General features: G+C 47.2%; 1 protein-coding gene across 1 annotated transcript in view; it reads left to right on the top strand.

The window, feature by feature from the left end:
* The first annotated feature begins 23825 nt into the window (after window positions 1–23825).
* LOC146179715 (uncharacterized) overlaps window positions 23826–27199 on the top strand; it is a 29384-nt gene continuing 26010 nt past the window's right edge. The window contains exons 1-3 of the mRNA XM_084580255.1: window positions 23826–24111; window positions 24730–24865; window positions 25851–26047. Of these exons, the coding sequence (XP_084436381.1) occupies window positions 23826–24111; window positions 24730–24865; window positions 25851–26047 (619 nt within the window). The remainder of the gene's footprint in view (window positions 24112–24729; window positions 24866–25850; window positions 26048–27199) is intronic.

Below are 27199 nucleotides of genomic sequence, written 5' to 3' on the forward strand. Positions count from 1 at the left end.
AGGAATAGTTTTGTAATAGTTTCGCACAGAGACGACCATGTTGTCATAGTGCACGTAACGGGGCTTCTCTTTACCCGCGAAAGTGATGCGTGCCTTGTCGGATGTTCCGAATTTCCGGATTTCCAGGATGGTGCCGGTGCGCCAGCACACTCGGTCTTGCAGAGTTTCTGTGGGGTCCGAGTTACGGACCACGATCACGCCGTGGCATATGTTGCCGCCGTCTTATCTCAGGGAACCCCGAAGCGGGATCGACCCCTTCTCGGTATTTACTGCGAAGTCCCCGATGAGCTGGACGGCCGCCTCGATGTCCGGGGTATGCACAATGATGATGTTCTGTTCTCGTGAGGGTAGAACGGAGACGGCGCTGGCCCGTTTCAGCCCGAGGTACTCCGAAATGGCAGTGCCGTAGCCAGTTTCCGTGAACGCCTCGTGAAGAGAAACAATTTCTCTGGGATTTATGACTATAACGTAGTCTTCGGGAGTCGGTTTGGGCATTGGACGCGGCTTCCACACCGAGAACGCCTTGTCCTTGCTTCCCGTGGCGCGCGTCGCGGGAGCGTTCATGTTTCCGACCGACGAAATGGCGGCCGGGGCGGCGCCGAACGCCGCCATCTGGGCTTTGTCTTGGAAGCGGCGTGCAGCCGCTTGAAGTAAAGATTGACTCCGAATTTTAGGGATAACCGTCGAATTTGTATCTCCAGTTGCGGGTACCGAGGTCCACAACATTGCCTCAGGGTCGTAACCGCGTATTTCATCCGCGGAAGTCGGCATTTTTTCCTCGGAGGGCCGATTCCGCCAGGCCAGGCGTCGGCGACGCCGTTAGGCTTAAGAACGGCGCCAACGTGGTCGGTCGAAAAATGGCCGTGGATTTGAAGAAAATCGGCCTACCTAGACGACTTTTGTATCCAGTTGTTCCGCTTGGTTTTTCGGATCGATCAATGCCAGTTTTGCCGGGGTAGGATGATTTGGTACGCGGCCCAGCCGCAAATTGGCGGAGCCGAAACACACGCGTCTGCTCTCGTCGCGCGCTCGCAGTGCCCCCTCCTAAACCGAGGCAGAAGTGCGAGTGCAACTTCTTGCGCTACGAACAAATTCTGCTGGCGCAGAACAAATCACAAATTCTCTTCTCCGTAACTTGGATAATTATTCTATCGTGCAGATTACGGATTACTTCAACAAATGCTGGAATGAAGGCACTCTGCCCCAATCATGGCGGCATGCCAAAATCATCTTCATTCCCAAGCCAAATAAACCACTCACGCTTAAGAACCTTCGCCCCATTTTCCGGACATCATGACTCGGAATGCTCTTCGAGCATGTTATTCAAAACAGACTTGCCCGCCATATGGCTTACAAAGACTTGTATCCGCACAGCATGGTCGGCTTTCGTCCGCAACTGTCGGTTCAGAACGCCATGCTGCAGTTAACGAACGACAGTTACAACCCCCTCACACCAGGACACACCAAAGCAGTCCTCGCTTTCGATCTCTCCAAAGCCTTCGATCGCATCCACCACCTAGCGATCGTTAGTGCACTCTCCTCCCTCAATGTTAGCGAACGCATGTACTCATATATTAAAGCCATCTTATCAGATCGAACAGCTGGAATCCATTTTGGCCCCCTAACGTCAGAGAAATTCACCCTCAAAAATGTAGGCACCTCGCAGGGGTCTTTACTATCGCCTCTCCTCTTCAATGTCACCCTCATACCCCTGTCATGTCAGTGCACGTTAAAGAACCCCAGGTGGTCGAAATTTCCGGAGTCCTCCACTACGGCGTCTCTCATAGCCTTAGTTGCTTTGGGACGTTAAACCCCACAAACCAAACCAAACCAAACCTTCCTAGCAAATTGAACACCATCCCACACCTACTCCACACACTATATGATGACGACAGAAGCATATGAACCACACATGGCAACGACGGAGAAAAAAAGGAAGCCCTACAAACAGCAGCTACCACCACCCAAACTCACGAAAGCAGCGTAGGGCTATCATGCTCCGCGGAGAAGTCAGAGCTCCTCATCATACGTGCACGAAACTCTCCATGTGCCCCTATTTCAGTCACCATTGAAGACCGGCCCGTCCCTGAAGTTCCCAACCTCAGGATATTAGGACTCTACATCCAATCCAATGGGAAAAACACGATCACACTCAAGACACTCCCGCAGATTGCTGGTACCATATCGCACCTCATTAGTAGAGTAACAGTAATGCACAGGGGAATGAAGGAGCCCGACTTATGCCGCCTCGTTCAAGCCTTTTGTCCTTAGTCGGGTGCTCTACACAACGCTCTACCTCCCACTTGCAAAAAACTACATCAACGCTCTAAATATACTCATTCGCCAAGTCTATAAGACCGCACTCAAACTACCCTGCAAGACGCCTAAAAAACTCTTGGGAGCCCTAGGCATACATAATAGCATTGAGGAGCTCATTGAATCCCAGAAACATGTCCAATACATATGACTCACACGCACATCAACGGGTCGCCACATACTCTCTCATCTCGTATTCAGAATACCCGCCAATGACCCAGACCTCTTCCCTATACCCAAGCATATCCACAAGAAGCTTATCATTAGGGCCCTTTCCCGAAATATGCATTCCCATCTCCACCAACAGCGCCATATAGCTCGTGCTAAGGCACTTCACCGACAGCACGGCTCCGACTCCGAAACCGCATGGGTGGATGCAGCATGCACAGGCACAAGCGCCGCGGCTGCAGCAGTAAACTCCTCTCTCTCCCCACTTTTTAGGCTGCCACTTCTACCAAACCTCACCTCTGAAGAAGCCGAGGAAGCTGCAATAGCTGCCGCCATAAGATATACGAAAGCAAATTGCATTCTCAGCGACTCCAAAACGGCCATTCAAAATTTTGTGCGAGGCAGAGGCCATAGTCCAGCTTGTGACAATCTAAGCTCGTCTGCTGCGCGAAACTCGTCCCGCCAAGTGGAGCTGATTTGGGTGCCAGCGCAGTCCTCGGACCCAGCAATGAGGCTGCCAACTTTTTAGCCCGAGGTACCATACACCGGGAACAGGAAGCCTCCGACCTGGGATTCAAGATGGAGCGCATGCACACTTTCAGCGAGTTGACCTAGGCCTACAGAGCTACTCGGCAGCTATAACCACAGCCTCACTCATCCCTAGACAATAGACGTGCCACTCTTTGGAGACGTCTCCAAACGCACACCTTCCCATCCCCTTAATCTCTTTCTTACTATCATCCCCTCTATCCTACACCTGCCTGCACCCTCTTTCCCGAATAACACGCTAACGCCCTTCACATCTTAACACTGTGCCCGGCGGACCCTCCCCCGCGGGACCTGGAGCACCTTATCACCTGGGAGGACTGGGAGGCCCTGCTGCACTCTACTGACCCGGCTGACCAGGCCAATGTCACAAGCCGGGCTACCAGCGTAATGGACCTTCGGGGCATGAACGCTTGAGTGCATTAGGGCCGGGATCTGCGAGTCCCAAACTCTTTTGCTTGAATAAAGTTTTATCCATCCATCCCTACGGGACTGGGAGGGTAGGTCAACGGCGCTTGCGGCGGGGGCTAGCCAGCCACTGAATTTTTATCCGTTGTAGGCCGTCACTGCACCCACCTCCGCCTCGGTGTTAGTGGAATATGGCCGTTGTTGCGGGATGCGTCTTTCTCTCCTTTTTTCTTTCTTCTTTATTTTATTTTTTGTCCGCACGAGGCAGCCGTGGTGGCTCAGCTACAGAGCCAGTAAGTAGCAGGCCCTTGTATTTTGTTTTCCTTCTTCCTACAGCCACAACAACACCCCCGCAGGGGTGGCGCAGTGGTAAGACGCCCGACCACTGGGCCGGAGACCCGGGTTCGAACCCGACCTCAGCGGCTACGTTTCGATACAGGCGAAACGAAAAGGCGTCCATGTGCTGTGCGATGTCAGCGCATGGTAAAGATTCCAGGTAGTCTAAATTACCCGTAGCCCTCCACCACGGCTTCTCTTTCTCTCTCTTCACAGGTTCAGGTGCCCACAGAAAAAAGTTTGACAGATACTGCGCCCTTCCCTTCCAGTGAACTAATTACCTTCCCGTGCCCTGAGATCGCACAGCACAAGGACGCCACTTTGTTTCGCCTCCATCGAAACCCATACCTGTATTGTTGTATCGACTGTTTCAGGCTGGTCAAGGAATGGTTAGAGTGGTTAGAGGGGTCAAGTGCTAGTTTATTGGTTAGTAACAAGGAAAGAACTACTAAACGAAAGTTTTTTCTCTGATCTTCAAGGTGTGGTATACGTGAATTTGCGCTAATTCCGATGGTGAATCTGATTTTAAAAATTTAGAAAGCCCGAATCTCACAGCTTTTGTTGGTACTTTTTCAAGGTTTTTTATATTTGATGTAGTGTACGGATACCGCACTATGGACACATATTGAAGTTAAGGCCTGAATAAAGAAAGATAGCTCATAACGTTTACATCAGATGGAGAATTTCGGAGTTTGTCTCAGGAAACAAGTTTTTTTAAATGCTGCTCTGCAAATATTGTCAATATGTGTATATGTACATTTCGTGGTAAAGCGAAGATTGTCCTTGTCAAACACATTAACATATTTCCGATTTTTTTTTCACACGAAGTTGGTGAATGCTTACTGTCGCAGTATTGTATAAGACGTAATGTATGCGCTTTCTGAAATTCCTATTTGGCTTGAGGTATACCCTAACGCCAAACACAAGCCATAAATTTCCTGTGTCCTTCGTCAGTCTCATAAAACACAAAGGATAAAACTGTTGTCTGACGATACAATGTTCTTGTTCCCAGGTCAGCCTCATCAAACTCGCACAGTACTTTGAGCCGCTCTCGTTGAAGACAGCTCTGTATGCGTACCGGGCCCGAAAAGATATAAAGGACCAGCGCTTCCGTGGCCTGGAGTTCCTGACCCCGGAGCAGCTCTTCTTTGTCGCCGCGTGCTATGTGCGCTGCGCGAGGACCAGGGGGCTTCCAGGCTCCGCCGACGACTTGTGCAGTGCGCCGTTTCGGCAGGTCGCTGAGTTTGCCGATGCATTCGGATGTGCACTAGGCTCACGAATGAACCCATCGCGACGGTGCGAATTGTTCTGACCCCGTCCCTTCACTTCATGTTTGACGCCTCGTGTTTGTGTTGAGCCACATAATTATTAGGTATAAAATGTTTCAAGGAGTGTTAAAACGAATTTAACTCGTTCAGGTCATAATATGAAGCAGGAAGAAGTAAAAACAACAGGATTAATAAAAGTTCTTCGCCCAGTAGTTTCGCAGTACCCTGCAGTCTTGACTGTTCTGCCATATAGCAGCAGTAAAATCATTTATTTAGGACTTCGGCGCAAATATCATTCTAGCATTCAGTATTGAAGTAGGAGCTTCCGAATTCGTGAAGCTTTGCTCAGATGGTTAATCATCATAACCTACGGGGAATGCCTCCGTTTGGCCCCCACGCGAATAAGAGACTAATTGTAGCACAGAAATGAAACAAAAATAACTTTGCTGAATTGTAAAGTTTTTCTAACTCCATGTTACACAAAATAAATTACAAAAGCATTATATAAGTTAATGTATATTACACAGTAAACGTAAGAAAGGCGACCAACTCCAGCGTAACAAATGTGCATCAATTGTTTGATTGTTTGTTTCCAATTATAGCTACAAAGAGTATCAGCTCAGTGTATGTAAAAGTGATGGAAGTAAACCTGCAAAAAATAGAGAACTTTTCGCCATTCTTGCTTTTTGTCCAATTCTTGAAATAAAATGTCTGGATGCGTTTGTCCGCATTTTTCGATCTCCACAGTATCATTACATCAAAATAAGAGGATTAAGAAAACCCTCCTATGATATTCTTGTCAGGCTGAAGTCAATATTTCATCCAAACGTTGAAGAAAAATGATTTCGCCAGCAGTAGTTATATCAGAAGTTCGTAAAAAGAATTTATGCAGAGGATACCTTTCATTAAACATATCGGTGAAGCTGACGCATTTTATGCGTTCCTCTGATTGTAGCTTACCTGCAGCAGGCAGCTAGCAAGTACCACCGTGCAGATCACGCGAATGATAGCAAGAATCTCCAACAGAAGACGAGGCATGTCCGAGGAGGACACATGTAGGCTAGTACAGGCCCTCGTTGTAAGCTGAATTATATATGGTGTCCCCTACCAAATTCCGCTCGAACAGGAAAAAGAACAACTGGAGGCAATCCTGAGGAAAGCCTACAAATGCGCTCTTGGACTACCGGTCAACACCTCGACCGAAAAATTCAATAAACTGTGCATAAACAACACGGTGCAAGAGCACATCGAGGCCCACCTTCTCGCGCAGAAAATAAGACTCATGCAGACGCAAACGGGAAGGAACACGCTAAATATACTGGGCATGAGAGATGCTTGCAGAGAAATAAACAGCACGGGCAGCATACCGGAAGAAATAAGAGAGATCATTAAGGTCAATCCGGTTCCGAAAAACATGCATCCGAAAATACACAAGGCCAGAAGAGAGGCAAGATCCGAGGCACACGAATGAAGCCTCGCAGGGAAAAAAACATATTGTACGTCGACGCTACCACATACAAAGAACAACGCGGAGCGGTAGCCAGTGTGGTTGATCACCAGCTTAAAGAAGTCAACTGCGCCTCGATCAAGAGCAACAACATTCTCGAGGCTGAGGAAGCGGCAATCGCTCTCGCTATCACCCACCAGGGTGAGGAGGCTACCACAAAAATAATTACGGACTCGCAAGAAGCATGCAGAAGGTATAGCAGCGGACGCATATCCACTGTGGCCATCCGCATACTCAAGGCAAGAAAAATCAGCTTTTCGAGATGCTTCATAACGTGGACACCAGGCCATGAGACTGTCAAAGGTAACCAACGTGCCGACGCCAATGCCCGAGCATACGCCAACCGGGGGGCGCACAACGACGGGGATCCGGACGCAGTCACTAGACGCTAAGGAGCCATCCTTGAACATCAAAGAGCCTTAAGGAGGATCTATCCACCTCCCCACGAAGACCTCAATAGAGAGCAGTCGGTTGCCTGGAGACAGCTACAGACTAACACATACCCCAATCTGAGTCTACTCAGTAAAATCCACCCCACTACATATGAAAATAAATGCCCACTATGCGGAGAACCCCCTACACTCTACCATGTTACATGGGCCTGTCAAAAAACACAGGTAGCACCAATAAACACCACACCAACACCGGAGCAGTGGGAGGCTGCGCTGTCCTGCTCGACGCCTGACGACCAGCTCAAGCTGATTGACAGAGCGCGCAAGACGGCAAAGGCCACTGGGGCCCTGGACTGAGGGCCCCACCAACGCCGGGAGAATTCCCTTTGTGTAAATAAAGTTTTTCATTCATTACCTGCAGCAAAGGCTAATTTGTTACTACACTGGAACCTACAACAACCACAATAATATTGTTGCGTATATGACATTGAAGAGGACGACGATGGAAAATAGAGTGATAAACGGAGTACGGGCGGCCGAACAAATAAAGGCTAAACTTTGTAATGACCTCCACGAGGGCTAAACACTCACGTTCTGTGAGCGAAAAATTTTGCTCAACCGCTGAAAGGAGGCGAATGGCATAAGCAATGACGCGAGTGCGACCCATCTGCTGCTGGTCAACAATGGCAGCAATACCGTGACCACTGGCGTCGGTGCGTACCTCCGTTTGTGCTGAGGGGTTGAAGTGTGCCAGGACGGGCAGGTTGGTGAGATCTGCGATGAGCGCAAAAAAGGCTTGAGGTTGTTCTTGGCCCCAGCAGAGTTGAACGTCGTTCTTCAGAAGAAGTGTGAGTGGACGAGCCGTGTCCGCAAAGTTGGGGACAAACCGCCGAAAATACGAGCAAAGGCCAAGAAAACTATGAACGTCACTGGTACAGTGTTGTGTAGGAAATGCACTTACAGCATGAATTTTGTCGGGGGTCGGGTTGAATGCCGCGGGCATCGACCACGTGTCCGAGCACTTTGAGTTCACGTCGGCCGAAACTACACTTCTTTGAATTCAGCTGAAGGCCAGCTCTTCGGAAGGCTCCAAGAATGGCATCAAGGCAGTGAAGATGGTTCTCGAAGCTCGAAGAAAAGTCAATGAAGTCAACAAGATACCATATGCACGTCGGCCATTTGAAACCACGTAAAAGAGAGTCCATCGTACACTCTAAAGTAGCAGGCGCATTACACAGGCCAAAAGGCATCACCTTGAATTAGTACAGGCCATCGGGTGTGACGAAGGCGGTCTTCCCTCGGTCCCCTTCGTCGACCGCGATCTGCCAATAACCGGAACGAAGATCAATCGAAGAGAAATAACTGGCTCCGTGCAAGCAGTCGAAGGTATCATATATCCTGGGAAGTGGCTAAACGTCTTTCTTTAACTTTGTTGCGATGTCGGTAATCAAAGCAGAACCTCCAGGTATTGTCCCTCTTTTTAACAAGCACGACAGGCGACGCCCAGGGGCTGCTCGAAGGCTCTATAATATTTCTTACAAACATCTTGTCTACTTCTTTTTGTATGACGCTAAGTTCAGAAATGGAGACTCAATAAGTTCTTGTGTGAATTGGTCTGGCGTCTCCAGTATCGATGCGATGAGTAACGAGGGACGTTTGTCCCCAGGGTCGGTTACCAAAGTAAAAATGCCGCTGTACGAAGTCAGAAGGCGCATAAGTGCTTGAGATCGATCAGGACACAAGTCAGGAGCTACCATTTCTAATATGCGGGCCTTCGTAGGCGGGGACTCTGCAGGTCTGTCGATACTCAAGTAGCAGTGTCAGGTAAAAGGGCAGACACATTAAAGTTAGATAGTAGGGTCAGTTCGGTGAGCGAAATGCCCTCAGGAAGACCTTGTACAGAACAGCTGAAATTCAGGACGGGAATATAAGTGTGTTTATTGGCTACGTGCACGACATTATGAGGGTGAACTATGCTACAAGTAAATGCAGCGGCGCGAAGACGAAGCGTTGAAGTTTCATGAGCTTGTTCGTCAGTACAGAGCGGCAGGTCTAGATGAAGCAGTCCAGAAGAACAGTCAGAGCGGAGTGTGTAGTTAAAAATTCGAGGCTTAATATAACATCTTGAGGGTAATTGGTGAGGACTGTAAATACCACAGGGTTGTTGCGGCCGGCAATGCTAACTCTTGCAGTACAGATACCAGAAACAGTAGCTGTGTTGCCATCCGCAACACGGATGGTAGATGAGGTGCCAATCTGTGTGCGTGTGGGCAGCCCAAATAGGGCTGCCTGCATTCAGACCAGATAGTCTAATGAGGGTAGCATACTAGAATCACTAATGGGTCCTACGTTTGTGCAAGCAGTGCCGCCCCATTGATCAAGGTTTTCATTTTTAAGTCGATTAATCCCTCCAATACTTTAATTGCACCGACGCGGGCTTTGCGGAGACCAGTCCGTTTCGAGTTGGCCCACGTGCAGCGCATCTTGGGTTGAATCTGACATTTTCGGGGCTGCCTAAGTCTCTTTAATCAAGTGTGAAACATTGAGCGCTATTTATTTACACTCAGTAACATAAAAGAAATTTATTCTCAACACTACAATAATGTGGGCTGGCCCACAACACCCCCAAAATGTTGGTCTGAATATTTATTTCGGTGGTGTGTCTAGTATATAAATGGCGCAGGAAACATTTGGAGGTAGTTCAGTACATACTAGTAAAGCGGAACAGTTACGGCTGCATATTTTCTGCCAATACTGCATTATTAGCGTAGTGTTTAGAGTAAAATATATACTCTTAATTCATGTCATTGATACGCTTAGGTCAGTTATGTGAAACCTCAAAAAGAGGCCATTAACGGCCGGTAAATCCTGAATTACATAAATAAAATGGTGGCTTATAGTTAGGGTGGAGACGTTTCAGAGGGGTAAGCCCACCCACGGCCAGTTTGGGGCCCACTGCGGCCTTTTATAGCCAGCCCCAATGGGGCTGATCTTATTTTTACCGCATCGAAAGCGAACATATGTTGCATTTGCCCGCAAATACCCCGACAAATACCTGTGTTTTACATTTCACAATGTCATGCTTCAGGAGCATCATAACATCCCTCGTGCTAAGGTGCGGCATAAAACCGAACATGTAATCCGGCCATAGCTCATTCCTCTCCATAAACCTAGTTAACGTAGTCTACACAACATGTTCCATCAATTTCCCGATGCACGAACTCAATGAGATTGGCTGAAGATGTCCTATTCCAGGATTAGTATCACCTTCGCCATTTTACGCTCCATCCAGCATAAGTTCATAAATCTAGTGATATCCGCATTAGAGCTATCACCTCGATTTCTTAAATTTTTGTTAGTAATGCCATGGTGGGCCCGGTGCTGACCTAACTTTAGGTTAACTATTTCTAACTGTTTCAAATTTACTTCCCCCACGTAGTCTTGAAGCTGTATCGAGCTCGTGTCCCCTATATTTAGGTATCCTCTACTTTTCTAGAAATGCCTGATCACCGAGATCCCCATACGCATATCTAATTTTGGCCATGTGTACCCTTGTCTGCCTTTTGAATTTTTTCGGGTCAAGCAAGTGGCTTAACAAGTTCCATGTTTTAGGGTGATTCATGCCCCTTTTCATTTCTCCACATTTACTGTTCTTTTGCTGTTCGCACAGCTCGAAGCCATAGTCTTCAATCTCTTAGTTGAGTCTAGCAAGGAGCCTTTTGAAACTGCGATTCCGCCTGCCTTGCCTCTTCAGACGGTGCTCCGTGCTCTCCTTGGCCTACCACATATACAGCAGCCGACTGTCTGCAACATCTGGGGCGCTATCCACGTAAAGTTTCTTTGTGGCACGCTTGACGTCCTGCTTGAGGTTGTCACACCACAGCTTATAGTCTAACTTTGGACTCATCATCTCTGTTGCTTCTAATCTCTCAGATGATATCCCACTATGTCACATACAAAGGGGCTTCATTGCTGGGCTTAAGATTACCTTTCAAATCCGCCCTGACTATCAGCAAGGTCATCACTTGCAAGGTTTTGCGCTGTATTGCGCCACTCATATTCACCTACATTCTTGCTGAACGTAAGATCTGGAGACACTATTACCCTCCCTCGTCGGGAACTCCAGATTTGTCATGAGAGTTATTCCCAAATTGTGATAATCCTCCCATAACATTCTCCCCTTAATTGGTCCTTTATCATACCCCCACTCAAGGTGGCATGCATTAAAGTCGCCTATATCTATCAGGGCTGCTTTCCCGCTACCTTTAAGGCTTTTCCAATAATGGCCCTGAGCCTAGTTTTTTGTTGCCTAGGCGGGAAATATATGTTTAGTATGAAAGTGTTAGACTCGCCCTTTTTGCCTGTAGGAATTTCTATAAACACGTTTTCCACATCTTTATTTCCTAGCTCACGCACTACTGTGGCTACATTACGTTACACAGGTAGTAGCTCTCGAGTTCCCCCTGCCTCCTTCAAGACTATAGCGAGAGGCCTCCCTCTAGTCTGGATAAAACCTGTTGCATTATCCCCCGTTTGCGCCGGAAGCCGCGACAGTTCCACTGCCAGATTTAACCACGAACTTCTTATTGGATCATCTTTCCATTTTAAATATAAATGGTGATTTCATCTATTCTGCTCTTCATAGCAATCATCTCTTCAGCTCTTCTATTGCTCTCAGCTATGCAATTAGGTCTGTGATCTTTCTTAGCGAAGGATCCTTCCAGCATTGACTCCAACGACCCCATGCTCCCAAATAGTCTGGTTATTTGTCCTCAAGAGACTCCTCCGCATCTTCTTTCTCTCTAATTTTCCTCTTTTGAGGAGGAGGCTTATTCACTGTAGTCACCCATAATCTCCCCTCCTATTCTTGATTAACGGCATCGGGCTTGCCGTGCTATTGAGAATTTTTCGCAAGCGACTTTTCCTGCTCCATCCCCCGTTTTATCATCATGATATTTTCATCCATTTTCTTATTTAGCGTCGCCACTACCTGCAAGGGATGAAGAAATGTTCGCTCGGCATTTTGCACCTGGCAGCAACGCGGCTACGAATGCACGCGGAGGGCTCTCACGTGGCTGTGAAGAAGAAGCCTTGCCCCTGATTCGGTCGGCCATGGACCCCGACTCTGCGGAAAAGGACGCTACAAAGACGTCAAGGTCGTCCAAGACCTCCAGGAAGGAGAAAAAGAAAGTGCCCCAGCCAAAGCGAGATTCCGAGAGGGAGTATGAGTCGTCGAGAACTGCTCAGAAGCGACTAAGGAGTAAGAAAACGTTCGACCTTCATGGCGACAAAGGACCCCAAGAAGTCATCTACCACTGGGATCAAGCTTCAAGCCAAACATGCACGCAGGAAGCACCTAGCAAGGGACCGAAAGTTGGATCACCGAGCAACCACAGTGCTCTCAGGAATGAAGAAGAGCAAAGGCTGTCCAACCTCCCGACTGCGGAGCGGTGCTTCAACACTGCAAGTCGACCAGAAGTGCTCGGCCTTACGGAAATAGAATCTGCCATAATGCCACCTTCCAACGAAGGCCGAGGACAGCTCCCAAAAGCCAGCCACGACATCGGTGCCGACCCCTGCAGCGTGACTGGTGACGTCATCATGGAAGCACGTGAAGACGTGAAGAGCCCTGACACAGAACCGGAGTACACGACGCGCACCATACGCAAGTCGAGCTGTTTCCAGGTTGACGCCAATATAGAGAGGGCGGTGAAACCAAGGCGCCCTTCAGGACAGCCGAAAGCGAGGTCCGTCACTGCGCAGAAGCAGCCTGCCGTGCACTGCCCTGTAGACGGAACTAAACCCTCGGGGTTCGGCGTTTATGGTAAGTTACGTGCTCTGAAATCTCAAGCATTGGTTGTTAAATAATATTTCTCAATGTGGATGTGCTTGCAGCTGTGAGTGTTAATACATCAGCCACGGTGGCCGCCACCGATACTCTAGATTGCTTAATGTTTTGAACATATACACACTCGTCCCCTTTTAATGGGCGTGGTGTTAATCAGATCCAGCAAAGCCCACTTTAATTTTGCTGGTTTACCTTTCATCACAGCTTTTTATACAGGACCCCATAATACTATATAGAATATGAGCATATTAGCCTAGCCAAAAGGAGTGTTTTCTAGAGATGAAATTTACCTCACCTTACTTCAGCGGCATGTGGATTAAAGTTGCGTGTTATCATAACAAGTGAGTGGATTCGGCAAGCTTAGTAACATTACGAATCTTCCCGCTTGTGGTAAGCCATGTACAGACTATGGATTTGAGAAAAACATGAGGTATTCGTTATTTTATGAAGCGAATTGGGGAGCGGTAGCTCCATTTTGTATTGTTTTGCATCATGTACCGCATGCAGAGCTGAAGGCAAAATAACGTTTCGATAGGTGGCTGCTCTCGGCTTTATGATCACTGGTAACCAGAGCCTCACTCGTTTCAGGCGGGTGTTCGTTTGCCGCGGCGTTTGTACCTGTTGTGTATGCCGCCGTTTCGATGGCTATTGCGACGCGCGTCTTTTTCTGTCTTTATTCTCTAATTGCTCCTCTGTCCTGACGAGGCCGATGTGTTGGCTCAACTCCTAAGGTGCCTCAATGCGCGCGAGGGACGCGCGCATCCAGGCACGCTATCAACTACAGAGCCAGCAGGACCTTGCATTTTCTTTTCCTTCTTACTGCAGCGGTAACAGCGCCTGCAAATCCCCTCAACGCCGCGATTAAGGTGTCATGAAGAAAGCTTGAACGGCGCCTTTCCTACATACAAACCATTTTGTTAGAGAGAGAAGAATCCTTTATTTAGCCGTATAGTTATATAGGGCCGAGTTATATTGCCCTACTAGATGACCAGCAGGTCAAGCATGTTGGCGACCTGATAGGCTCGCTTGAGGATCTGGTCTTGTATTATCGGCTTCCAGTCATCTGGATGGAGGATTTCGTCTAGTTCTGGAGAGAGAGAGAGAAGAAACCTTTATTTAGCCGGATAGTTATATAGGGCCGAGTTACATTGCCCTACTATATGGCCAGCGCCGCATGGTCTGTCAGATGTTTTCCCGAACCAATTTTCTCCTGACTGCTCACTGTGCGATAAGAGAGCTAGCCTCAACCATATACTCTGGTGATTGCAAGGAGGATTCTGTTTGAGGTCGTTTAAAAGTTGTCCGGCATGAAAATAACTTCTACGTGGCGGTTTGGGTATCGACGGAGAAAGTGTGATTGGTACAGTACCTGTACTTGGTATAAATGATTCCGCTAGGGGTCATTTTTCAAACTGCAGTTTTGTACTGAAGGACAATAATCAGACAAATGCATACAATGTAATGATAGGGCCAACCTGAGATCTGGAACTGCGCTCAAGCTTCACAAGCGAGTGAATTAATTAACACGACGGTTCAGCGCCGACCCGGCGATTAAACAACTCCTCCGTATGGCCGTAGACGCCACCGAAGCTAAATGGCTAACGACCGTTGTCTACTCGGGATAGGACCTGTAGGCTACTCACTTGTACCCGTCGGACAAGAAAGCTTTTCCGTGTGTACTTACACTTCTCGTATGCAGTGCTGAATGAGTGAGTGAAACAGTTTATTCAGTAGAGGTGAAGGATAGGGATGTTTAGGTGGGGTCCCGAGTCCGAGCCTCCAGCGGCTGCCGCTGCTATCAGCGCCCGTGTGACATGGACCAGTTGGGCCTCTAGTCTAGAGCTAGTTAGGGCAGCCTCCCACCACTCAACTGCTGGCACTTCATCGGTCATCTGGAGGGTTGTGTTGGCAGGTTCGCACGATCACACAGGCTTGTAAATGGCCTAAATGGCGCGGGTAGGGTGTCCACGCTGAAAGTGTGACAGAATGCGCCTTTCCTTCCTATAAATTATTTCGTTAAGATCCCCTGGTGTCGAAATTATTCCGGAATCCTCCACTACGGCAGCCCCTTCCCTCCTTCCACTTTCACTCCCACCTTCCCTCTTTCCCTTACGGCGCGGTTCAGGCGTCCATAGAAATAAGTGTGACAAATACTGAGCCTTTCCTTTCCTGTGAACCAATAAAATTGTTATCATGAGAAGCAATTTCCAAGCCTGATTCGCGATTCACTCTTGAGCTTGGAAATTACCTCTAACAGAGTTGATTATAAGAACGAAAGATGTCGCATCTCACACTATTCGTAGACGCCTCAATCACACCCTAAGGGAAGGGGAGTCGGCGGGTGAGGAGAAACCAGGAAGAAAGGAATGCGGTAGGGGAGGGATGCAAATTGATTTCGACGATCTGGCTGACATCGCACGGCACACGGATGCCTCTCCGTTCCGCCTCCTACGAAACACAGCCGCCGGTGGTCAGGTTCGAACCGACCCAAGTAGACCACCATCATTGGAGCGACGATGGTCTAAGGTTGGGAAACAGTAGTGTAAATATCGGACCCACATTGACTCTCATCGGTTTTACTGTATTGTCCACCGGTGACGCCAATATTGGTCAAACGTACAACCAGTTTGGCACTACCTGTATGGCCCTATTTTTGGTCTTTTTCATTCAATGTTCATACAGTACAACGTTCCTATTCCAATGGCATTTCCAAGGTTCGCGAACAAGTCGCTTTCTTTGCATGGTCCTATCACAGGATTTTTCGTTAATGTCCAACTGTAAGCATTCGCATTCGATAGGCACTGTTGAGCCTTGAATCATGTTATCCTGGATGGTTATGCGATTTGCTATACTCATTTTAAACTTCTGCGGAGCCATGCGCTATAAATTTTTGTGCCAAAGAGTTCAATGAACCTTTTTAATTGTAAACAATGTAATAATAACATAAATAAGAAAAAGGATTAAAAAAATGTTTTTGACACTTAGATACATGCCTTCAGTGCTTACTGGCAACATACCCAGGGGAACGGAGCGTTCAACTACTGCAAATTCCGTCGGAAGGTAGCAGGTTTTGAATGCTTCTAACGGCTTTGAAATCTTTTTTTTTTGCTTTGAATTTCAAAAGTGCAGGTCTTCGTAAGTGATAAAGCAGCATGTCCGCCGAAATCTTTGCTAACGATTACGACAGGTTCCGAAGGTATCTGAACGCCAAAAACTGATTGATTTATAGAAGGGAAAGGCGCGGTAACTGTCTCACTTGTTTTCTGTGGACACCTCAACCGCGCCGTACGGGAAGGGAGGAAGGTGGGAGTGAAAGTGGAAAGATAGAAAGAGAAGTCGTAGTGGAGGGCTACGAAGCCATTTCGACCACCTGGATTGGAAAACATCTATTCGTAAAAATGCAGATGCAGACGGTCCGCTCTAGATGGCCTCCAGTCCATGGCTGGCGGCGACCTTAGTGGCCCACTCGGTGGCCAAGGCTTGAATGCCCGGGTCCGAGCTGACCAGAACGGCCTCCCATCGCTCAAGAGAAGAATTTGTACTAGTTCTTCCGGTGGAGGTTCTTCATTACATTGCCGTAGTATGTGATCATACGTGGCTGATTCGCCACAGAACCTGCACGCGGGGTTAAAGTCATCCGGGTACATTTTTGCTAATAGGTAAGGGCTAAGAAAGGATCTCGTCTGGTGCCTCCTACAAGCGCTCTCCTGTGCCTTGTCAGGTGGTGGAAATTTGTGCCGTTCCAATCTGTAATGACTTGTGATATTTTGAAAAGATGCCATCCCTTCCTCGGAGTAACCCATGTATACGAAGGACCCACCGCTTCGGTTTACGAAACCTCGAGCCATGTTGTGGGCCGCCTCATTTCCCGGATTCCCCGAGTGAGCCGGCACCCATATCACCTCAATTTCTGTGTATAGTTGCCTTGTCAGTTTCAGTATTTTCTGCGCTGCAGTTGAGATTCTGCCCCCCCACAAAGCTACGGACACCAAATTTAGGATCGGAGAAGATTGTATCCGCGTCGGTGCTAGCTATGGCTAGTGCTACAGCTGCCTCCTCCGCGTTTTCCGCATATTTTTTTTCACTACCGACCGTGATGCCTGCAGCCGCCCGTGCACGTCCAGTGCGAACGCTCCTCTTATTGCGTATTCTGCCGCATCAACTAGACAGCTCCTTCGCTCTTTGCGTATTTTTCGAGTAGAGCTATTGCCCTAGCTTTCCTCCTTCCTTCGTGGTAAGAAGGGTTGTATATTCTTTGGTAGTGGTTTGATCATCAGTCGCTTGCGAAGGAGTTTGGGTAGCTGTGTTTCGTTGTCCTCGGGTGGAAGTTCCACGCCTATACCTAGGCGCTCCAGTATGGCTCTGCCTGCCTTAGTGTGCTTAAGCCATTCTTTCTGTATTGTGAGGTGAGCCTCCTTGAGCTCCTCTAGTGTATTATGTATTCCCAGTCCAATGAGTCTTTCTGTCGATGTGTATTTCGGCAGCCCCAGGGCTGCTTTAAATGCTTGCCTAATTATTGTCTCGGCTTTCCCTTTCTCCGCAGCATCTAATTTTAGGTATGGTAGCGCATACACCATTCTGTTCAGGACAAATGTCTGCCCTATCCTACGGAGGTCTTTTTTTTTACGCCTCTCCTAGGTTGGGAATTCCTCTGATTAGCCTAATTGACATATTAACTGATGTTTTGAGCTTTTGCAGGGTTTCTTTGTTTTTCCTTTTTGCTTGTAGATACAGCGCTAAGATCGTTATTGGGTTTGGGCCTGATGACCAGTAGCTCTGATTTTGCGAGTGAGCATGATAGGCCTGAATGACCTGCGAGCTCTGCGATAGTGTCTACCGCGCGTTGCAACGTTTCGTCTATCTGACCGTCATTCCCGTTGGTGGTCAGAGTGTCATGTCATCTGCGTAGAATATATTTCTCAGCCAAGGAATGGCTTCCAGTCGGGGTAGAAGCTTTATGAAGGAGAGATTGAAGAGAAATGGTGACAGTACTGATCCTTGCGGTGTCCCTCTACCCCCTAGTCGAAAAGGCAAAGACTCTGTTTCGCCTATTTTAATTATCCCGCACCTATGGGTGAGAAATGAGCGAATGTATGAGAAAAGTGTTTTCTCCTGGGTTAATGTCTGAGAGGTTCTCGAGAATGGCTACGTGTACCACGTCATCGAAGGCCTTGGTGAGGTCTAGCCCTAGCACTGCTTTAGTGCCCGTGCATTTCCCAATGTCTATGACGTCTGCTTGGAGCTGAATCGTGATATCCTGTGTAGATAAATTAGCTCTGAAGCCTAGCATAGTTGTTGGCAAGATCTTTTTGTCCTCTGCGTACTCCTGCAGTCTGTTTAGGATCACATGCTCCATGAGCTTGCCTACGCAGGAAGTGGGCGATATTTGGCTCAAATTGGCTATATCTAGTTTCTTGCCTGGTTTGGCAATAAAAGTAATCATTGCATGCCTCCAGGCTTGAGAAATTTCACCATTATTCTAGTACTTATTCATGAGCCCCGTGATTGCCTCTACTGATTTTGCGTCTAAATTCCTTAATGCTTTGTTTGTGACCCCGTCCGGGCCTGCCGCCGACGTGGTGTGGAGCTGTCCCATGGCGAAGCGAACCTGTGTCGCCGTTATTTCTGAATCTAGGTCTGGATTTGGGAGTCCTCGGTAGTCTGACAGTTGAGCGCAAGAGGCCTTGCTGAGATATCGATCCTGTAGTTCTAGCAAGAACTCTTCCGTTGTGCCCTCGTATTTATGGATCAGTCTAGCGAGCTGATTATTTTGCGTCGATTTTGTCTGTGTCGGATCTAGTAGATGTCTGAGCATTTGCCACCTTTTTTTTACATCCTAGTTGTCCATTCATGCGGTCACATATCTGACCCCACTGCTTTCTTGAAGCTCTAGTGTGTAGTCTTCTATCTGTCTTTCTAGTTTCGCTATACGGTTCCTTACCGATCTTACGGGTTCGTGTTTCCTCAGTCTCTTTTGCAGGCTGAGGTGGGCTTCCCACATATGGAGTAGCCGCGAGTTGGAGATTTGGCCCTCCTGTTCTATCGGCACCTCCGATGTGGTTTGCTTAATATCCTTTTATGTGTCTCGATCCAATCATCGTGATTCGTGATTTCTGTTTCGGCTGTTTGCTCTCATAGGTCCCTGAATTTATCCCAATCCGTAATATGTGTCTTCCTGATTATTGTTCTGTACTTAGCCGTTTCGAAGGAGGTGGCTAAAATATAATGGTCATTACCTAGTGTGTGACCTGTGTTTAGCTCCCATTATATTTCTAGTAAGCGTGAGGTCCGGTGACGTGTCGACGCTGATGCTATTGCCTAGCCTCGTGCATTCGTGTGGGTTGTTTAACACGGAAAGACCCATGTTCTGTATTGCTTGCCATACTCTGGGGATCTTTAACGTGCGCTGACATCGCACAGCTTACGGTCGCCTCTTCGTTTCGCCTCCATCGAAAGGCAGCCACCGAGGTCGGGTTTGAACCCGGGTACTCCGGCACAGTAGTTGGGCGTCTTACCACTGTACCACCCTGGCGGGGCATTTGAACACCAAACAGCAAAATGCACGATGACATCAAAAATGAGATAACTGAAATGCTATGGCTGAGTCACCCAAAATTTTGATATAGCTGGTTTGACGTGGTGCTAGTTACTGAAAGAAGTCAATTGGTGTACGTTATTTTGTTCTTCACAACGTGCGTGATTATTAAGACCGATGGCTTGCAGGTTGTTCTATCCGGTTTAGGAGCCCGAACGGTGCCGCTAATTAAGGATACCAGCAGCAGCCTCGCGTGCAAGAGGTCTGTGTTTCCAATCCCCGCTATTCGCAATTCTCTACGAAAGGAAGAGTCCACGCATAAATGATAACGTGTAGTTAGGTGTGAAATGCTTCGTTGAAACGGTGACGATCCCCATCAATTGAAACGATCCCCATCATGGCTTTGTTGTGGCTGTAGGAAGAAGGAAAAGAAAATTCACGCGCCTGCTACTCGCTATGCAGCTGAGCCACCTCCACCGCCTCGTGCAGACAGAAGATAAAATAGAGACGAAAAAAATGGAAGAGGGAGAGAAAGACGCGCGCCGCAACAACAGCCGTCGTCCACCACCGAAGCGGTGGAGGGTGCGATGACGGCCTACAACAGATAAATTTTGGTGGCTGGCTAGCCCCCCCCCCCCCGCTAGCGGCGTTGACCTACCGTACCAGCCCCGTAGGCCCAGGAACTGCCACCCTTCACCTCTTTCGATGGAGGCGAAACGAAGAAGCATTCGTGTCCTGTGCGATGTCAGCGCACGTTAAAGATCCCCAGGTGGTCGAAATTACTCCGTAGCGCTCCACTACGACTCCTCTTTTTTTACTTTCACTTCTACCTTCCTCCCTTCCCTAATGGCGCCGTTCAGGTGTCTACAGAGCATGTGTGAGAGATACAGCGCCTTTCCCTTCTTGTGAAGCAATTAAGGTTGTTCTTATTACTCCTTGGTGCGCTGATAGAATGAGAAAAATCGCAGATTTTCATTAATCAAACGATACTGGACAATGAGTCAAATTCACATGCACCATCAGCTGGGCAATACAGACATGCCAAGATTAGAACATCTGTTAACCTTAGTTTACAAGAAAACATTTGAGTCAGTTAAACCTCAGGAAGTCATGAAGTCATTGCAGAATAAGGCGGAAGAGAAGCCATGCATTTGATGAAGGCAATAAAATATTTCCCAATAAGACAGAACGTTCGCAGAGGCGCACGACATGTTTCTGATTTCCCAGTTACTGAGAAAGTATTCAGAGTTCTAGAGTGAGAACAATTCGGGATACTTCCTAGTGAACAATTCATCACTTCATTAAGTAATTAATCGCTTACATTGCCTTACTATACGTAACTCAGTGGACAAGAAATGACCAATATCCTAGACAGACAAAGCAGGACTGCAGGTGGAAAATTAATATAGAGAAAACTAATGTTCATTACATTCGAAAAGAAGAGTGACCCTCGTAACAGACCGCGATCGAGGCGTTGGAATTTCGTCTATTTAGAATAAACACTGAAAGGAGATCCGGAACGCGAGAATTTGAATGAGTATAAAATGAAATCGGGTGAAGAGCATTTGGTAAGCATTCTCAGATCATTAATGGCCGTTTACTAGTGCCTGTCAAGAGAAAGCCGTTTAAAAGTTTTAACATAGCCGTATAAACTGCGGAGTAGAAGCATGGAAACTAACGAAAGCTTTAGCTAACGAAAGCTTTAACACAAATTGATGACACCAGTGAGGTAAGGAAAGTAAAATGATGCGTATAAAGTTAGAGGCTGCAAATGAGTATAGTGGGTAACGGAGCTTCGCATGTTGATGTCACTTAATCGTAATACAGAAGAAATGGGCATGGGCAGAAGATGCAGCGTAATGTTATCTCTAAATACCTGCTGTAGACTGGAAATAGTCAGCAATGAATTATAGAGAGGTAAGATAAGGCGGTATGAGACAAGAGAAAAGGCGGGAAATATAATCACAACTAAGATAAGATTGGCAACGTAACTGAAATGTTCTGCATTATCTCCACAATTGCCGAAGTAGTCGCGAAGATAATGGGGACGTTAAGTACAATCAGTTTTTCCATGTCTAGCAAAGAGAAAAGTAAGCAGCCTGAGAATGATGTAAAGGACCGTAATGTCACACTCATCTTGAACAGTATATGGCCATTTCGCGAGAACAGGGAATTGATGTTTTTTTGTGTGGAATCATGTTATGCACTCGTGGAGGTGGAACCTGCTGATCGCTTTACGTGAATAGCCGTAGCTCTTTATGAACGCGCAGCGCGTACTATAACGGAAGAACGGAATGAAACGCTTGAACAGGAAAGGTTTGGGGCCGCCTCAAGCTATGGTTACTGGGAGGCTTAGCGCGGAACAGACAAGGATAAGACAGGCGCACAGGACGAGCGCTCACTTGTCCTTGTCTGTTCCGCGGTAAGCCTCCCAGTTAGTATCCCAAGTAGCACACATTACGTTGCCCACCTGGGACCCGTATGGGTAAGTTGGGCTTGGGAAACCATGATAACACCGATAAGGGCCCCCTCTAGGGATCATGCGGGCAAGCCCAACCCTTCTTTATTCATGTGGGCATCATATAGGCGTGGAATGGGCTAACTGAGTACGTATTCCCACATCTGGCCATCAAGGGTCCTGCTCTGGGAATTTTAGGGCGGATGCAAAGAAAATTTGGGCTTTGTGTAGAAAAAGCATGGGCGAATCTAAATGGGGATGCCCACTCAAAAGCCCATTAGGTCCCGTATGGGCCGCGGCGTGGCTAAATATGGGCATGCCCGCGCATTGCCTACATGGCACCCTTGAGAGGTTCTCGAGGGAAGGTCAAACGAAAATGTTGGCTTCATGCAGAAAATTCCTGGGTTGCCCCAAAGGGGGCTGCCCACCAAAATCCTAGATAATTTCCGCATGGCCTGTAGCGGGGCAGGAAAGTGCTCCTTCCCTCTTCTGCCCGCATTGGTCTCTTGCGTGGCACTTTAAGGGCACATCCGTTGCAAATGTGGGCCCAAAGCGAATAGTAGACGGGCTAGCCCAAATGGGGCTGCCCATTCAAAAACGGAATAGGTCCCGCGTGGTTTGCATCCGGGCTGAAAAGTGGGCATGCCTCTACGCCACCCACATCGGTATTTCTTGGGTTAATTGCGGGCAAATGCAACATATATTCGTACTCCATGCGCTAAAAATGAGATAAGCCCAATTGAGGCTGCCCATGAAAGGCCGCAGTGGGCCCCAAATTGGTCGTAGGCGGGCTTACCACTCTGAAACGTCCTCACCCTATATTTCAGGCACCATTTTTTTATATCTTATACCGGCCGCTAATTATATCTTGTCGATTTTTCATATAACCATTCTATGCATATCCATGCCATGAATAAAGACTATCTAAATTTACTCTAAAAACTACGTTAATTATGACGTATTGGCGGAACATATGCAGCGGTAACTGTTCCGCTTTACAAGTATATACTGAACTGCCTGAAAATATTTCCTGCTTCATTATTATTCTACATACACCACCAAAATAAATATTCAGACCAACATTTGGGGGTGATGTGGGCCAGCACACATAATTGTAGAGAATTGGGAATAATTTTCTCTTAGGTTTCGGAGTGTCGAATACAAGATAAATAAATAGTGCTCAATGTTTCACACTTGATGATTAATGGAACTTGGGCAGCCCCGAAAATACCAGATTGAACCCATGAGGGCGGCACGTGGGCGAGCTCAAAACGGAATGGCCTCCGCAAAACCCGCGCCGGAACAATTGAGGTATTGGAGGGATTAATCGACATAAAAATTAAAACGTTGATCAATAGCGTGGCACTGCCTTCATAAACGTAGACCTCATTAATGATTCTGGTATGCTGCCATATTCAGCTATCTAGGCTGAATTCGGGCAGCCCTATTTGGGCTGCCCACACGGATACATATTGGGACCAATCGCGGCGAAAATGGGCAGCCCACGCGGGCCCCTTCTGGGTACGTATTGCAAATTCCGCATGGGGCCCGTATGGGCTGCACCCACGGGCCCAACGCGGGGCCCCACGACATAGCCCACTTTGTGCTACCTGGGATGTCTTACCAACTGGCGCAGAAATCTAATTTGCTCAAGCTATGGTAACAGGTACAAGTTTAATATAATAAACAATGAAAGTTACTGGTTAACAATGTGGTCTTATATATGCAGGTCTCTGAGCATATGTTTCTGTGGTTGATATACTGCACACATTAATGGTTTAAAATGGCTCCGAAAAAGGGCGTCACGGTGTGGAGACAATAAAACTCAGTGGCAAGGAAACAACTACGACAATTACGGAGCTCCCTGGCACATTATTATACATGTCACGAAACATCAGAGATGGGAAAGAGTGGCGCCTTAATTATTCCCCCTTTGACAAACTCTTTCAGAGCCCAGAGGTCAGCAAGAGGCGCACGTATATACAATACTGCGCCGGGATTTCAATTGTCTTTTTGGCTATCATCGTGACGGTGCTTTCGACAATGCGACACCGCTCCCAGGAACGCCACTACGACACCTGCGACACTCTGGCGTGCGATGCCTACTCGGAGCGGCTGCGAGAGTCTATCAACTCTTCAGTGAACCCATGCGACAGCTTCACACACTACGTCTGCGATGGCTGGAGCAGTCGCAATGAGATAAGCGTTAACGACGATGCGCTGCTGTCTTCGCTGGCCCGAATGTCCCAAATGGTTCGAGATATGAAGGTGCCCAAGAGCGGACAGAATCTGATGCAACGTGCCGCAGCTTTCTACCGAAGCTGCGACCGTATTGGCAAAGGCGACAGCAATCAACTAACAGACGTTGTACTAGCGCTGAAAGCTGCGAACGTCGCGTGGCCTCTCAAGGCGAGTCGTCCAGACTTCCTAAAGACACTACTACACTTGTCCATTAAACTTCGCTGGCCCAGTATTTTGGCCTTCAATTTACTGGCTACTCCATCAAAAACGCGCTTGATACAGGGACCAGCAAACGAATTTTTTATGTTACGCCGCACGGCGCATTCACAGCAACATTTGCTCGGAAGCAGGCAACGTTACTTCAATACGCTAAAAAAAAACTTCGAAGCAACAAGCGGACCAGAAAGCCTCGATGATTTAGTGACGTTTGAAGAAACTCGAAAAACGGAAGAAAAGATATTGGAGGTACTCTGGAATTGGAGCGATTTACATAAGTTGTTGAATATTGATGCGAAGTTTAATAATTTTGGCGTAAAATTCACGGCTCAGCAGTGGAAGGAAGCCCTGGCAGACTACGGCTTAGGGACGCACAATAATACAGATAGCAAGTTGTTCACCGATTCATATGGATTTATTTCTGCTTTCTTTGGTTTGTGGGGTATATACGGAGACAAAAAATTGCATCTCCTGTTATCCTGGTGCACAGTTCAGGTGGCGGCATGGTTTGCTAACCAAGAGCTGCTCGTCAACTTCTACGGCACAAGCGAGAAGGTGGAGCTCGGCCATGCCGCCTTCTGGTTCAGCAAAACTTTCGTCGCTACCGGAGACGCACTGCTTTACAGGTTCGTTTCCGTCTGAAACTCGTAAGCATTTTACTTTCTTCCAGCTTCTTCTAGCATGCGGAAAATCCTGCTTGTAAGCTCAATCTTGCTTCTACAGGAATTTAGGTGGATACAACTTACGTTTGCAGTGACGCAACAAAGATTTACCCCGTGGAAAGAGAAGGCCGCTGTTGCCAATTATTATCACTTGAAACGAAGTTACCGGAAGACCCAATTATTAGGTCAATACTTTTATTTGTTTACTTTATTTCTTATGGCGGAGCATTCAATGCAGCTTCTGTTTGCTGGTGAGATAGCTCGAGTTCCCGACACAAGCAAAGTCCATTCTTACCAATTGCTGCTTGTTCCAGGATGTGGTTTTACAATACTTCCCCATTCGACTCTCTGACAGCCTAACCAAAACATATTTCAGAACAGCTAGTTGCGACGTAGAAAAACCTTCAGTGTTGTCTGCATCCGGCAATCTGGGCATTTGTTAGCATGAAATAAAATTAATACAGCAGGCACTAGTTCTCTACAGTGTCGTTAACAATGCTGACATTTGTGTAATCGTCGTGACGCACCTCTTCGCATTAGTGTGCTGTATTTAGAGACTAAAAGAACAAAGGATGCAACATTGGGTTCATTTTAAGCATTCATCCATTTACGCAGTTGAAAAAGTTGTTTAAGCAATATTGCTGCTTCCATTGCACTTTTTTGTTCAGCTTTTGAAAGGAGACAAATGAGAAACAAAGGTACTGTCGAAATCATATCGTGACAGCGGCTTTATTCGGAACCGAATACGTGCAATTAGCCGTGTTCAGTGGCATTCAAAATATTCGAACGAGGAAGAACGAGACGGATGGGCTAATCAGTTTTTCCGGAACGGGGCCTTAGCGCGGCTCGAATAAGTATACAGTAGACATCTTCTTGAGCATAAAATATACAAGGGTGCAGGTTTGAATCTCATTATGCGACCGAGCTGAAACATAGCTCACAATTTCAGGTTCAGCGAGACCACCCTTCCTGGCAGCCTTCGACCAGAGGCACGAGCGCTCATTCTGGACGTTCGCCAGTCTCTGCACAGGGGCCTTCTCGGCTGGCAACACCAGGATGACAACGTGTCTGTAGTGCACGACTGGGACTCTACCTCTGTTGTGCTGCAGTGCTTTGAGAAACCTGCAGGAGATGACGGCGAATCGGGTATATATGCGTGAGCAGCTGTCGAAAAGTTGGATAGGCTAGCTAACTGTGACTCCCCCTGTATCCTTGCTCAGTGCTCGTTCATAACGTGTAGCCATAGTCTTTCTCTCGTTCTACCCTGAACACCAAAACCAGTAGGTCGAGCATTTAATATGTAGCTCAAGGGTAAATTCAGGAGAAGTACAATCCGCACAGAATAAATCAACGACTTGAAATCCAAAGTATTTAGAGCTTTCTCCGCCTCCATGACAGTGCTAGGCTGCATAGGTGCATAAGTGATAGTGCTAAGCTGCATAGAGAAATGTCTTCGCAGTACAGATTCATACTTCTTTTCATATTTAACATATATAGGCTGAATGGAAGGTTATTGAATATTTAGATATTTGGGCCCGTGTGCTGTTCTATGTCACTTAATCTTTGAGAACATCAGGTGGTCCTTAGACCTTAGATGCAATTTTGCTGCGGAAAAACATTTACCAGTCAGAAAAGCATTTGAGAGATGCTGTGAGATACGCAAAAAGAGACAGCTTATAAAAAAATATGGTCACTAATACAAGCAGACGGGTGAAGGCGAGATACTTATGTTTACTGTAACAATCATTACCTTGCTTGATTGCCGTTCACAATAAATTTGATATTTATTGCAAAACTGTTCGGTGGGGCATAGTTGTTGAGTGAATATTGCAATATGCTTTTAAACGTTCGAACAGAAAAGGACTTGTCTATGTTAATACCCGCGCCCGGTGATCATTTCTGTAGTTCATTGCGCATCTTGTGAAGAGTACAATACGGTACATTCAACCATTTACATAAATGATAAGGGATGCGTGAGCAGAACACCACTATTATTTAATTGATTAACGTAGCCACTTTAAGGTTGTTTTTCAATTTCCAACACGGAAACGAGGATTCCGCTTTTTTTGCTCCATAGTGTTACTATCTCTGAACCTCTGGAGTGTGCCTGTTATGTACATGGCTGCTCTAAGGAGTCTCTCATAGCCTGAGTCGCTTTGGGACGTTAAACCCCACAAACCAAACCAAACCTGAAAATAAAATGCCTAAAAATAAACTACGGCGCTAGTTCTTTTTACCAAATCCGAACGTTTTTTGTTTATATTGCCACCTAGCGTTGCCAGGTGGCACATGACTGAG

This window comes from Amblyomma maculatum, chromosome 9 (assembly GCF_055883805.1).
Source record: "Amblyomma maculatum isolate TAMU_Amacu chromosome 9, ASM5588380v1, whole genome shotgun sequence".
In the NCBI taxonomy this organism is placed as follows: domain Eukaryota; kingdom Metazoa; phylum Arthropoda; class Arachnida; order Ixodida; family Ixodidae; genus Amblyomma; species Amblyomma maculatum.